Here is a 15,028-nt window from a genome sequence, read left to right as displayed (position 1 = left end):
TAGCTAGCACAATTACCGCAGTGGGTATTCATATATAGTCCAATAGCTGCAGTTGGTATGCATAGCTAGTCCAATAGCTGCAGTTGGTATGCATAGCTAGTCCAATAGCAGCAGTGGGTATGCATAACTAGTCCAATAGCAGCAGTGGGTATGCATAGCTAGTACAATAACAGCAGTTGGTATTCATAGATAGTCCAGTAGCTGCAGTTGGTATGCATAGCTAGTCCAATTGCAGCAGTGGGTATGCATAGCTAGTCCAATAGCAGCAGTGGGTATGCATAGCTAGTACAATAACAGCAGTGGGTATTCATAGATAGTCCAATAGCTGCAGTTGGTATGCATAGCTAGTCCAATAGCTGCAGTTGGTGTGCATAGCTAGTCCAATAGCAGCAGTGGGTATGCATAGCTAGTCCAATAGCAGCAGTGGGTATGCATAGCTAGTACAATAACAGCAGTGGGTATTCATAGATAGTCCAATAGCCGCAGTTGGTATGCATAGCTAGTCCAATAGCTGCAGTTGGTGTGCATAGCTAGTCCAATAGCAGCAGTGGGTATGCATAGGTAGTCCAGTAACAGCTGTGGGTATGCATAGCTAGTCCAATAGCTACACTTGATATGCATAGCTAGGCCAAGAGCAGTAAACTTTTGACCTGATGTAGAGACTTTTGTTGTTGTGTTGCTATTTTAGCTTGCATGTTATGATGTTGTCTGTCTGTCAGTTAACATTGGATTGTCTGAGACATAATTTTGTATATTTTTATGAAATTTGACCATATTAATGCCCCTGACTTAAAGTCAGGGTTATGGCAAGGGAAAATGTTTTTCTGTGACTTGCATCTTTGTCAGGAGTATTACTGACTGCTCCGGTGGTCTAAGTGGTTAGAGCATCTGCCTTTGATGTGGGAGGTTGTGGGTTTGAATCCTGACTGTGTCATACCAAAGACTTACAAAAATTATACTTACAACTGCCTCTAGACGCTCAGCATTAAGAGGTTATTGTTATGACTGGTCAGCCTGGTGTCCGGTTAGTGTGACTGGGTGGCACATCATGCTACATGTCTCCTGCATGATGCCCCAGTGCCAGACATTACTGTCAACTGCCACCCTGCAGACATCATAGCAGTATGACTGAAAAATTGTTAAAGATACATTAAAAATCCAAATCACACACATACACATGAGTATTACTTTTGATCTATTGAAGATATTTCAGTGCACCATGCCTCAGGGTGGAGGTTACAACAAGGGAACATGTAACTCACATTTATTAATGTTCGGAGAATAAATACTGAACCACTTTAGATATTCTGATGAAACATAAATGAATTATAAATCATGAGTAGACACCGTGTCCTATTGTTATAGCTGTGCCTCCTGTCTGAAGGCCAAGGTTGTGGGACATTTAAATCAGTGACATATCCATGTAAGGGTATGTTATAAGGATTTTAATGACACTTTAGACTGTTGCATGACTTTACAGTGTCTTGTGTATTTACTGCCAAGTCATCTTCCTCAAGGTCAAGTTCACAAGAAGGAATGCATTAAGTCATTATCCCGACTTCTTACCCAAGCTGTTGCTAAGTAACCTGTACAGATATTTTCAGAATTTGGGGGCAAAAGCAGGTCACTGTGGCTTAAAACTAACAAATGTTTTGTACAGAATCTTCAATTTACAACCATGTACCGTCATAAAACTTTTTGGATGGCTTATGCATTGAGTGAAAAAGAAGTCTAATGATTTTGGGGTCAAGGTCACTATGACTGAAAGAAGAAAAATGTTTTTGTATTGTAACTTTAGATCTAGACCATGGACCTTGACCAAAGTACATGGCAGGCTTGACCAAAGTACATGGCAGGCTTGACCAAAGTACATGGCAGGCTTGACCAAAGTACATGGCAGGCCTGACCAAAGTACATGGCAGGCTTGACCAAAGTACATGGCAGGCTTGACCAAAGTACATGGCAGGCTTGACCAAAGTACATGGCAGGCTTGCACCTAAAGGAGGAAGGAGGTGTATTGATATGGTTTCAGAATGTTAAAAAAAAGTAGAAGTCATTGTGACTCAACGAAAAGAGGGTTTGCATGATAAATTTGTTGATGGCTTGCATTTAGGGTAAGAAAGAAACCATTAGATTTTGAGGTCATAGTCATGGAAAGTCTAATACTAAAATAATGGTTTCAGCACAGTAAAATTAGTTCAAGACTGCATACCTTGTTTTGAATCACACAATTCATTGAGACTCATTGGTAAATAATCTAGAGTTAACAATGCCCTACAGTGCCTCCACAGAGGACTATTAAACACAAAGCATGCATATAATGTACCATTCACAGTGCCTCAATTAAGGACTATTAAACACAAAGCATGCATATAATGTACCATTCACATTGCCTCAATTATGGACTATTAAACACAAAGCATGCATATAATGTACCATTCACAGTGCCTCAATTATGGACTATTAAACACAAAGCATGCATATAATGTACCATTGACAGTGCCTCAATTAAGGACTATTAAACACAAAGCATGCATATAATGTACCATTCACAGTGCCTCAATTATGGACTATTAAACACAAAGCATGCATATAATGTACCATTCACAGTGCCTCAATTAAGGACTATTAAACACAAAGCATGCATATAATGTACCATTCACAGTGCCTCAATTATGGACTATTAAACACAAAGCATGCATATAATGTACCATTCACAGTGCCTCAATTATGGACTATTAAACACAAAGCATGCATATAATGTACCATTCACAGTGCCTCAATTATGGACTATTAAACACAAAGCATGCATATAATGTACTATTCACAGTGCCTCAATTAAGGACTATTAAAAACAAAGCATGCATATAATGTACCATTCACAGTGCCACAATTATGGACTATTAAACACAAAGCATGCATATAATGTACCATTCATCGAGACTCAAACCCATGCACCAGAGGTGAGATGGCAGTGATACATAATGGTGAGTGCTTTAGACCACTCAGGGCCTCGCCTCCATAAAGTATTTTGTTATTCTTCAACACTACATAGGTCTTAAATAATCTCAACTTGTAGTTGTGTACTTTGCAGCCCTACATGTCTTAAATGATCTCAATTTATACTTGAGTACTTTGCAGTACTACACATGTCTTGAATAATCTCAATTTGTACTTGAGTACTTGAGCACTTTGCAGCACTACATGTCTTAAATGATCTCAACTTGTGCTTGTGTACTTGAGTACTTTGCAGCACTACATAGGTCTTAAATGATTTCAACTTGTACTTGTGTATTTGAGTACTTTGCAGCACTACATATGTCTTAAATATCTCAACTTGTACTTGTGTACTTGAGTACTTTGCAGCACTACATATGTCTTAAATGATCTCAACTTGGGCTTGTGTACTTGCGTACTTTGCAGCACTACATTTAAATTATCTCAACTTGTACTTGTGTACTTGAGTACTTTGCAGCACTGCATATGTCTTAAATAATTTCCAGCCAAGGACAAAGGTCATGGTCACAGGGGCATCATTTGTTACTGATATGACAATTTTTAATGATATTTCTATTTTTTTTTACCATTGCTTTCATAGTGAGTAGCTTTCATGTTCTTATCTCTTAACATCTAACTCTGTATATTACTTAGTCTTTTTTGCATTATAGTGACACAGAGATGGTCGTTACACTCAAGAATGATGGGTCACCATTGGGTATACATGTTGTTCCAGATTTTGATAATGAGGGCAGGTAAGTTGTAATTCTGATTTTGCTAAAAATGCCAACAATCTGTATAATTTTCCTGATCATTGTTTATTATCACCAGGTATATTATGGCATGCGTATGTATGTATATACAGTTCCATGACTATGCAATGGTTTGGTTTGTTAGATGTTCTGTCAGAACCAAAGCATTATCTCGTTAGAACCTAGAAATGGTTTATTGGTTGTGCTAGCCACCCAAGTTATCCAAGGCTGTGATCTTTCTGGTGGTTGAAAGCTTGTTATTTTATTTGCCAGTTAAAAGAGTTCTAAATAAAGCAATGCATCACGACTTTTTCAGCTCACTTGTATGAAATAAATGGTAGCTTAAGCATTGACCCAAAAGTCGTTGTTGGTGTTGGCATCGGTTTATATTTTTATGTATATTGCAGGTTTAAAGTTATGCTTAAAGTTTTTATTGTGGTTTATGTAAACATACTGTGCTGTGACCATTATTTAATGCTTCACTGTCTTCACTCGGAGTTGTTTGTTTGATATCCATATTTTATGTGCTGTTGACTTGACAATTACAATTTTTTTTCTTTTTTCTGGTTCATATGTAAACACCATCTTGAAACTCTGTATCATTTTGGCTGATGAATAGAATGTCACACTGATCGGGCTTTTCACTTCTTGTGGTGTCTAGTTGGTCCTAAAGAAAATGGCGCTGCATGGAAATCCAACATGGCCACCACAAAATGCTTGATGGATGGCCATATCAACATTGGTTTTAATCAGAAGATGTCTCATAATGTCTGGTTGCTCCTAAATGAAAATAATGCAGATCTGACATACAGTAGTAGCCATCTTGGAAATCTTGTTATAGCTACTCCTGATGCCCGGCCATACCAGCATGTTTGGTAATATCAACATATTACATTTCACCAAATAACTTCTTATGTCCAGTTTGTCCTAATGAAAATGATGCAGATCTGGCATCCAATCTGGCTGTGGTAGTGACCATTTTGTAACATTTTATTTATTGGGTGTGTGTGTTATGGTTAGGTTTAAGAATTCTCTTCCTTGTTCACATGCATCTATGCATATGACAGATTTAAGTGATTTGACACTATTGTAGTGTTATGATGACAGTATTGTAGTGTTATGATGGCAGTATTGTAGTGTTATGATGGCAGTATTGTAGTGTTATGATGACAGTATTGAGGTGTTATGATGACAGTATTGTAGTGTTATGATGGCAGTATTGTAGTGTTATGATGGCAGTATTGTAGTGTTATGATGACAGTATTGTAGTGTTATGATGACAGTATTGTAGTGTTATTATGGCAGTATTTGTAGTGTTATGATGGCAGTATTGTAGTGTTATGATGGCAGTATTGTAGTGTTATCGTGACAGTATTGTAGTGTTATGATGATAGAATTGTAGTGTTATTATGGCAGTATTGTAGTGTTATGATGATAGAATTGTAGTGTTATTATGGCAGTATTGTAGTGTTATTATGGCAGTATTGTAGTGTTACGCTGGCAGTATCGTAGTGTTATGATGGCAGTATTGTAGTGTTATGATGACAGCATTGTAGTGTTATGGTGACAGTATTGTAGTGTTATGATGACAGAATTATAGTGTTATTATGGCAGTATTGTAGTGTTATGATCACAGTATTGTAGTATTATAATGGCAGTATTGAGGTGTTATGATGACAGTATTGCAGTGTTGTGATGACAGTGTTGCAGTGTTATGACAGTATTGCAGTGTTGAAATGACAATGTTGCAGTGTTATGACAGTATTGCAGTGTTGTGATGACAATGTTGCAATGTTATGACAGTATTGCAGTGTTATGATTACATTATTTCAGTGTTACAACATTATTGCAGTGTAATGACAGTATTGCAGTGTTGTGATGACATTATTGCAGTGCTGTGATGACAATGTTGCAGTGTTATGACATTATTGCAGTGTTATGACAGTATTGCAGTATTATGACAGTATTGCAGTGTTGTGATGACATTATTGCAGTGTTATGACAGTATTGCAGTATTATGACAGTATTGCAGTGTTGTGTTGACATTATTGCACCGTGTGGACATTAATGCAGTGTTATGAAGGTATTGCAGTGTTGTGATGACAATGTTGCAGGTTATGACATTATTGCAGTGTTATGATGACATTATTGCAGTGTAATGACAGTATTGCAGTGTTGTGATGACATTATTGCAGTGTTGTGATGACAATGTTGCAGTGTTATGACATTATTGCAGTGTTATGACAGTATTGCAGTATTATGACAGTATTGCAGTGTTGTGATGACATTATTGCAGTGTTATGACAGTATTGCCCTATTATGACAGTATTGCAGTGTTGTGTTGACATTATTGCACTGTGTGGACATTAATGCAGTATTATGACAGTATTGCAGTGTTGTGATGACAGTATTGCAGTATTATGAACACAATGCATTTCTGATCCTAGGTGTTTCTACATAAGATCTGCCATTACATTTCTTTGCCTTCATTTCAGCATAATAAAAAATCCCATTGATTATGAAAATTCAAATATTGACATAAATGATCTGTTCCTGAAATATATAAAATAGGAGCCACAACTCTCTACCATTTTAAAAGTGTTCCTTATTTTGTGTTCAATGAAGATAGTGTCCTTAAAGCATTGTATTGATTCATTATTTATTTTTGACTGTTTGTGGAGTCAAGTTATTGGCATATTGTATCATGCAGTGGTTCTGATGAAGAAAGAACTACTTTTTTTGGATCACTGTTATATTTTTTGTTTCTCTTAATAAATAACTTATTAATAAATAACAAGAAACACTCGGGGGCCCCGAGTGGCCGAGTGGTCTAAAGCGCTTTCCGTTACGGATCACTGCCATCTCACCTCTGTCTGCGGCGGTTCGAGTCTCGGATTCAGCCATTGTGGGTATGTGAGAAAGCTTGCCAGTAGCTTCTCGTGGGTCGGTGGTACTTTCTGGGGGTTTTCCCGGGTTCTTCCTCCACCATTAGTACTGGCCGCCATGTATAGCCTATCGTGTGCTGAAAAATGGCGTTAAACCCCAGAACAACAACAACAGCAACAGAAACACTAAATAATTTTCCATGCATGCAGCTAGGTCACCAGCCATTTAATTTTTGGGTGAGAGGCCTGTCGTTTTTTTCTCTTGAAATTTCCAGCCTTCAGATAGCTTGAAATTATATTCTTGCTCTGAATTTTAAAAAAATGAGAACTTGTAATATTCATTATATTAGTTAAAAATAGAAATGTTGAAGTTCCAAAGAATATCAGTATTGATGACTGACGGATCGTTTGCACTGCTTACGTGAACCATGCAATAGCACCATTCATTTCAGCATTCAGATATGAATCTTTTGACCTTGGCAAGCTTGCAGTTTAGTTTGGTAACAGAATTTTGACTGTCTTTTAATTTTGGTTTGTGATGGGGAGGGAAATAGGGGAATAGAAGGAGCAGAATAAGAAGCTGAAAGAGGAGGAAAAATGAAATAGGTCTAAATTTGGAAATACAGATTTGAGTAATATACTTAAGGGTGATATGTTTCCTAAATGGAAAAGAATGAATTCCAAAAGTGATATCAATAAAAGTGGTATTGACACTGGAATTATAATTTTTCTCTCACTGATACAATTCAGAATCTCATTTTGAGATATATAATAACTGCAGTGACAGGTTTCTAATTCCATGTCATGTTTATATTTTTCTTTCAGGGAAACGGGTCTACTGATTCAGAGTATAGAACCAGGAGGAAGAATTTCGCGTGACGGACGAATCAGGGCAGAGAGCCGTATTGTTCAGATCAATGGGACTGATCTGTTTCAAATTAGCTTCCATAAGTATGAGTCCTTTTGTTGTTGTTTTGTCAGCATTAGCAAATAGCAAGGAAAAGGTATCACATTTCTATAACAACAGTGTTGACATAGTTTACATTTAGATTCATTTTGCCATGTTGTGACCAAACCCGTGAAACAACCAGTGTTTAATTTTTGGTTAGATTTTTTTTTTAAAGTCAATATCTTGTGCAAGTTTGTCCTAAATGAAATTGGTGCCAGTCACATATCCAGTATGGCAGACATGATGACTGTCATGAAAACCTTTGAGTATGTGGTTGTATGCACGGATTTTTCACCAGAAGACTTCTAATGATATCAGCTTGGTCTAAATGAAAGGGTGCCAATCTAACATTCAGTTTCTACCACAGCCAATTTTAATTTTTTCAGCACTCAGTAAATAAAAGGGGGGGGGGGAAAAATGGTCTTACCTTGAATTTCTGGAAAAAAATTTTTCTAGCTGAGTGTTAATCCATTTGAGGAACTCTTGTTAAACCATAAATACACTCTTCTGAAAAATGGCACTCTCATAAGATTGCACAGGAAATTTATGACTTGTTATATATTTAGATTGAATGAATATATGTTGTTTTGATCCAAGTTGAAGCATAACAGCATGGATCTTGATCTATGTTGAAGTGTAAGGGCAGGGATCTTGATCTAAGATGAAGTGTAACTCCTGGGATATTGATCTGAGATGAAATATAAGGGCTGGGATCTTGATCTGAAATGAAGGGTAACTCCTGGGATATTGATCTAAGATGAAATGTAACAGCTGGGATCTTGATCTAAGAAGAAATATAAGGACTGGGATATTGATTTAAGATGAAGTGTAACTCTGGGATCTTGATCTAAGAAGAAATATAAGGCTGGGATATTGATTTAAGATGAAGTGTAACTCTGGGATCTTGATCTAAGATGAAGTGTAACAGCTGGGATATTGATCTAAGATGAAGAGTAACAGCTGAGATTTTGATCTAAGATGAACTATAAGGGCTGGGATATTTGATCTAAGATGAAATATAAGGGCTGGGATTTTGATCTAAGGTAAAGTGTGAGGGCTGGGATCTTGATCTAAGATGAAGTGTAACAGCTGGGATATTGATCTAAGATGAAGAGTAACAGCTGAGATTTTGATCTAAGATGAACTATAAGGGCTGGGATATTTGATCTAAGATGAAATATAAGGGCTGGGATTTTGATCTAAGGTAAAGTGTGAGGGCTGGGATCTTGATCTAAGATGAAGTGTAACAGCTGGGATATTGGTCTAATATGAAGTGTAACTCCTGGGATTTTGATCTAAGATGAATTGTAACAGCTGGGATCTTGATCTAAGATGAAGTGTAATAGCTGGGATCTTGATCTAAGATGAAGTACAAGGGCTGGGATATTGATCTAAGGTGAAGTGTAACAGCCAGGATCTTGATCGAAGATGAAGTGTAACAGCTGGGATCTTCATCAAAGATGAAGTGTAAAAGCTGGGAAATTGATCTAAATTGAAGTATAAGGGCTGGGATCTTGATCTAAGTTTAATTGTAACGGCTGGGATCTTGATCTAGATTAAATTTAAGGGCTGGGATCTTGATCTAAGATGAAGTAACATCTGAGATTGTGATCAAAGATATAGTATAAGTGCTGGGATCTTGATCTAAGATGATATATAAGGGCTGGAATCATAATCTAAGATGATGTATAAAGGCTAGGATTTTGATCTAAGATAAAGTGTTAACAGCTGGGATCTTGATCTATAATGAAGTGTAAGGGCTGGAATTTTTATGCATTTCTGTTAACATGCTACTTTTTCAGAAGAGGGAATTCTCTTTTCCTTGCTTAAGGACATGTGCATTAAGTTTTACTCTAGATAATGTACAGAAGCAGAATTACTTAATACATGTATGAAAAGTACATTTAAATGCATGAATTGTATGAAAGTGTTTAGTTCTCATGAGTTTTCATTTCACCTTGCAGGGCTCAGGAAATATTTCGTGCTGCAATGAAAACCCCCGAAGTGGTTTTGAAAGTATTAAAAGCGCATGCTCCTCCTTTAGTCAAGAGACCTCCTCCTCCTACTCTTCCGAAACCATTAGGACGACATGCCCCAGTTAAACCCTCCCCGCTCACACTCCCCACAAATAAACAAGGTAATGACTCATGGCCATCAAGCCCTGAAAAGACGAGCACTCCTGCCGATTACATGGGCAGTGTTAGTTCTGAAAATTCAGAGGACATTTCACATGATAGTATACCTTTATCCCCTATTGAGCTGTCCAGTGATAAAAATCAGGGGCCATTGAGAACAGATTTTAGAGAAACTTCCCCCACAAAAAAGACACCACCAGCAATTCCAGTTCGACACCCATCTACGACACTATCAATGCAAAAAATGGACACTGAAAATAAAGATCCAGAATCAGTTGTAATAGAGCGAGGGATCATTGCTCCAACGAATACAAAGAAGATTGGAAAACAGATAGAGATTCAGCTTACTAAAGGTAATCAGTTAGACATACTTTTGACTGATTGATTGAATTATAATGATTACTATCTGAAATGGACATACTTTTGACTGATTGAATTATAATGATTACTATCTCAAATGGACATACTTTTGACTGATTGAATTATAATTGATAACTATCTGAAATGGACATCTTTTGACTGATTGGTTGAATTATAATCGATTACTATCTCAAATCAACATACCTTTGACTGATTGATTGAATTGTAGTTGATTGCTATCTGAAATGGACATACTTTTGACTGATTGATTGAATTGTAGTTGATTGCTATCTGAAATGGACATCTTTTGACTAATTGATTGAATTATAAATTGATTACTATCTGAAATGGACATACTTTTGACTGATTGATTGAATTGTAGTTGATTGCTATCTTAAATGGACATCTTTTGACTGATTGATTGAATTGTAGTAGATTGCTATCTTAAATGGACATCTTTTGACTGATTGATTGAATTGTAGTTGTTTGCTATCTTAAATGGACATACTTTTGACTAATTGATTGAATTGTAATTGATTACTGTCTGAAATGGACATCTTTTGACCAATTGAATTGAAATTGATTACTGTCTTAAAAGTTTTACAAGTGGAAAATGTTTGTGCCTTTAGCAAGAAACTGACTTTATGAAAACATGTGGGATAAACCTAGCTCTTGCCATGAACATCATGAAGTTTTGAAATCCACAAAAAAATTGACAGAATTACAGTGGTCCCTCTCTTATACGGCTACCCCTTCTGCACCGGAAAAGTGGCCTTATAAGACAGGTGGCCTTTCCAGATGGGGACTAAATTTTTTATGAGAAGTATATGTAATGTACATAGTAAGAAAGCCACTTACTTCAAAACATTTAATATCATCATTTAATATCTTCATTTAAAAGTAACATTAATTATTAAAAGGTTATTTTTGTTATAATAATAGACTTATTTCAGCTAAATATACATTAATAGTTCTTATTCTTGGTGTAAGTGTGATATGCGAACAGGTATTGTTGTCATGCACATTGCAAAACCATTAAAAAACATAATTTAAATCTTGGTACATATATAATTATCTTTCCATTTGCACCATTTTTCCATTGCTCCTGAATAACCTCCTTATCGGTTATGATATTGTTTATTTGAGACTTTTCTACATAAAATTGTTTAACAAGTACCCCCTTCCCACCTCACCCGATGTCGTTGAGTAGAATAACTGACTTCTAAAATAATACGTCTCTGATTACGTGATGACATGTTAATGTTTGGCAATGATTTATTTGGATGTTGCTAACTGTATGTGATGTAATTATGCAGACAAAACTTTTGTCATGTGGATGAAAGCCTTATTCGTAAAGGAAGCGATAAATGTGTTGTCACATGATTTTTCAATCTTTGCCTGGTACCCTGATTTGTTCAAGGTTAATTTCTCTGTATGTGTGTTAATGCACAAAATCTATTTTTAGCCTATGCTGACCCTTTTATGATCTTGACAAATACGTCTGGTTGTAGACCTGATCATCAACGAGAAGAACTCGATATGTGTGAAGCCCAAAACTCTCTCATAACATTGTTGAGACCATCTCCTGTAAACGTCATCTTTTATAGTTAATGATATAATATTAATCTTACTGTTACATGTACTTTAGTTAACACTTCTTTCAGTAATGGAAACTTGACATCAGGAGACGTGTATCAACGATAGAGACAGTCTGATTACTTACCTTAAGTCACGATATGAAATAATTATTGGTTCTGGATACATTTGGAGAAAAAAGTGGCCGCTCATGAGGGGAACATTTTACATTTTTGTACTAATATGCAGGAAGCTGGTCACGTTAGAAGGGTGGCCATTCTTGAGGGGTACTTTTGAATACAAACTCATCAGTGCCAAGGGATTCTGGCCATAAGAAGTGGGTGGCTGCTGGTCAAGTGGGGGGGCCATTCAAAATGGGGACTACTGTTTAGAGTGAAAATAATTCGCCCATGAATTGTAGGAAATGTGAAGATTATCTTTCTTACAAATTATTCGGTAGAATCTCTTACCTGCACCTCTTTATAGATGTTGTTAAGACAGAAGTTCGACATAGCTTTCACTTTGGCATCCATCTGTTCCTCCTTCCGTTTCTACATCTAAACCCTAGATTTGCATCAATATTGAATCATTTGCTAAAATTAAAGGCAGGTTCCCAGTCACAACTAACATTTGACTTTGCATTTCATATCTGGTCACTGAGTAAAGCATCAGTGGTCATTTTGATGAAAAAATCTTGGGGGTATGTAATCTTCCTGAACCCCATTCTGTACACCCTGGTAAACAAGTTCATTACTTAAACGCTTAACTCTTTTGACCAAAATTTTATCCTTGATTTGCTTTGGGAATCTCATCGTTATAATTGTTGACTAAACACAATTATTAACAGCGCATTACTTTTTGCAGCTAGCTCCCTTGCTCCCCAGATAAATATAAATTCTTAACTGTAGATTATTGAAGTATCTATGACAGTTTGATTTTGTGAGAATAATTGGAATAACGCAAAAGCCACGCATGTGAATTAAATGGACGTTGGGTCTTTTCATAATGTTACTGTCGGTATTAAGTGATAGTGTTTCCGACAGTTTAATTATTATGTTGATTGGTTTCTTTTTAAGCACATTATTTGATTTATTATTTCAGTGTAATTCGAGATAAGTATCTTTTCCAAGGTCATGCCAGTGCAGCCAACCTGAACTGGCATGAGAATGTATCGAACCTGAGACCCTTGGAGTACTAGTCAGACACTCTACCAGCTACTTGGACTTTCTAATAATGACCTGGAGCAATACAAATATGGACATTTAACACCATTTCTTACCTTGTAGGTCCCCTGGGTCTCGGATTCAGTGTCACTACAAGGGACAATGTAGTGGGAGAGGACTCCCCCATCTACATAAAGAATATTCTCCCAAAAGGAGCTGCTGTCACAGATGGCCGCTTAAAAGCTGGGGACAGACTTTTAGAGGTAAGTTGTGTCCACTTTACTCTGGTATCATTGGTTAAAGTTAAGGTTAACTATTTTTAGCTCTGCTGGTCATAGAACAGAAGAGCCTATGTTCAGCCAATGGTCAGCATTATGTCTATATGTCTTGTCCATCCGTCCATCGGCAAAAGTTTGATATCACTACTTCTGAACTAAAAGATTATGTTTTCGATACTCCTTCTGAATAGAAAGTCATTTTGATATGAGGTTTTCTCCAGAAGACTTCTTATGATCTGTTGTTGTCCCAAGAATGATCTATGTGTTTACCTTTATAGATAACTCTGTCAGAGATAACTCTGTCAGCCTGAGTTCATGTCTTGGCTCAACCAGTGTGGGTATGTGAGAAAACTTGTCTGTAGCATCCCTTGTATTAGTAGTCCTCCCGGGGTTCTTTCTCCACCAAATGAACTGGCCAACATATACAGCCTATCATGTGCTGAAATATGATGTTAAACCCGCATAACCCATAAGATCCTGCTTGACCCTATTAGAAACTTGTGATGATCTGATGGCCACTGCAGTGGCCATCTTGAAAATCTTGCCATTATTTCTCTTGAATGGATGGTCATACCAGTGGGGTTTTCACTAAAAGATTTTGTTTGGTTTCTTATGATATCTCGTTGTTCCTAATTGATGTGATGCTGATCTGATATAATGTTGAAAATTGCTACTCCCTTTGAATGAAAAGTGATATTGCCAAAGGATTTCTTATCATATCTAGTTGGTCCTAATTGAAAATGGTGTCATTTGGTTATCAGATATTGAAGTTCTTGTTATCATTACTTCTTCACTATGGATCGATGTATCAGCATGTTTTTTTTTGCTAAACAACTTTTTATGATGTCTAGTTTGTCCAAAATAAAGATTGTACCAATCTCAAATCTAATATGTCTTCTGCAGTGGCCATCTTGAAACTCTTATTATTGCTACTTCTTCTGGATGGCTGGTCAGATTGTTTTTGTATGTTTTCTGACAGCAAAAAATATAGTATTTTCACGATCTGAAGAGAAGCAGCATATATGATTCATTATTTTGACCTGTTATCAATAGAGCGGTGTGTAATTGAGAATAATTTGGCATATACTTCCAAGCGGATTATTACAAGGGAGAGAAATATTGCAGTTTGACCCCGCTAAAGTAAAACTTGATTACAAAGACTTATTTTGATGTCTAGTTGGTCCTAAATGGAATTGGTGCCTGTCTGATATCTCACCATGACAGCGAGCTCTAAAAATGTTTTATTGTTACTTATCCAAGATGGAAAGTCATATCAGTATGTGATTTCCACCGGAGGCCTTCTTATGATGTCTTGTTGATCCAGAATAATATCTAACTGATCCTAAATGAAAATGTACGCCAATCTGACTTCTGCAACATGTAATACGAAAATCTGTTTTTAGAGATTCTCGTTAAAAGATAAAACCTTTTAAGGTCAGTGTCTTCATTTAAAATTGGAGTCTTCATTTAAAAAGACCATTGTTGAGTCGTACTAAAACCAGCACAATGTCGCTTACTGAGAAACACGTTTCAATGATAATAACTTGTTTAAAATAACAGAACAGAACACATCTTTAATTTTATGTTTATGTATTATGAATTTATAAGTATTGGAATGTAATTAAATTTAGTTGGTCTTGTATCAAACTTTGCATAGAGTGAAAGAACCCTATTGATCTTAGCATCAAATGGTCAGAGGCCAAGGTCACTGTGACTGAAAGAAGTAAAATGGTTTCTGCACAATAACTCATGTTCTCCACTATATACAGTTACGAAACTTTGTGGATGGTTTGCACTTTGGGCAGAGAAGAATACTTTTTATTTTGGGCTCAAAAGGTCAAAGGTTAAGGTCAGCCTGAAAGAAGAAAATTGGCTTTTGCACAATAATGAAAGTTTTCCATCATCTACGCTTACCAGTCTTTTGGCTGGTTTGC

At 36.5% G+C, this 15,028-nt stretch overlaps 1 protein-coding gene across 7 annotated transcripts in view; it reads left to right on the top strand.

Annotated features, from left to right (window-relative positions):
• Nucleotides 1-15,028, top strand: part of LOC149781024 (partitioning defective 3 homolog) — a 146,875-nt gene that overhangs the window by 65,180 nt on the left and 66,667 nt on the right. For all 7 annotated transcript variants that reach the window (XM_089938157.1, XM_089938153.1, XM_089938156.1 and 4 more), the window contains exons 7-10: nucleotides 3,669-3,752; nucleotides 7,460-7,585; nucleotides 9,548-10,071; nucleotides 12,940-13,079. In XM_089938157.1, the coding sequence (XP_089794283.1) occupies nucleotides 3,669-3,752; nucleotides 7,460-7,585; nucleotides 9,548-10,071; nucleotides 12,940-13,079 (874 nt within the window). The remainder of the gene's footprint in view (nucleotides 1-3,668; nucleotides 3,753-7,459; nucleotides 7,586-9,547; nucleotides 10,072-12,939; nucleotides 13,080-15,028) is intronic.

The sequence above is a fragment of the Sinohyriopsis cumingii genome, chromosome 16 (genome assembly GCF_028554795.1).
Source record: "Sinohyriopsis cumingii isolate HCF-2022 chromosome 16, ASM2855479v2, whole genome shotgun sequence".
NCBI classification, from domain to species: domain Eukaryota; kingdom Metazoa; phylum Mollusca; class Bivalvia; order Unionida; family Unionidae; genus Sinohyriopsis; species Sinohyriopsis cumingii.
The sequence above is the reverse complement of the archived record's forward strand: the minus strand, read 5'-3'. Positions and strand labels throughout refer to the sequence as shown.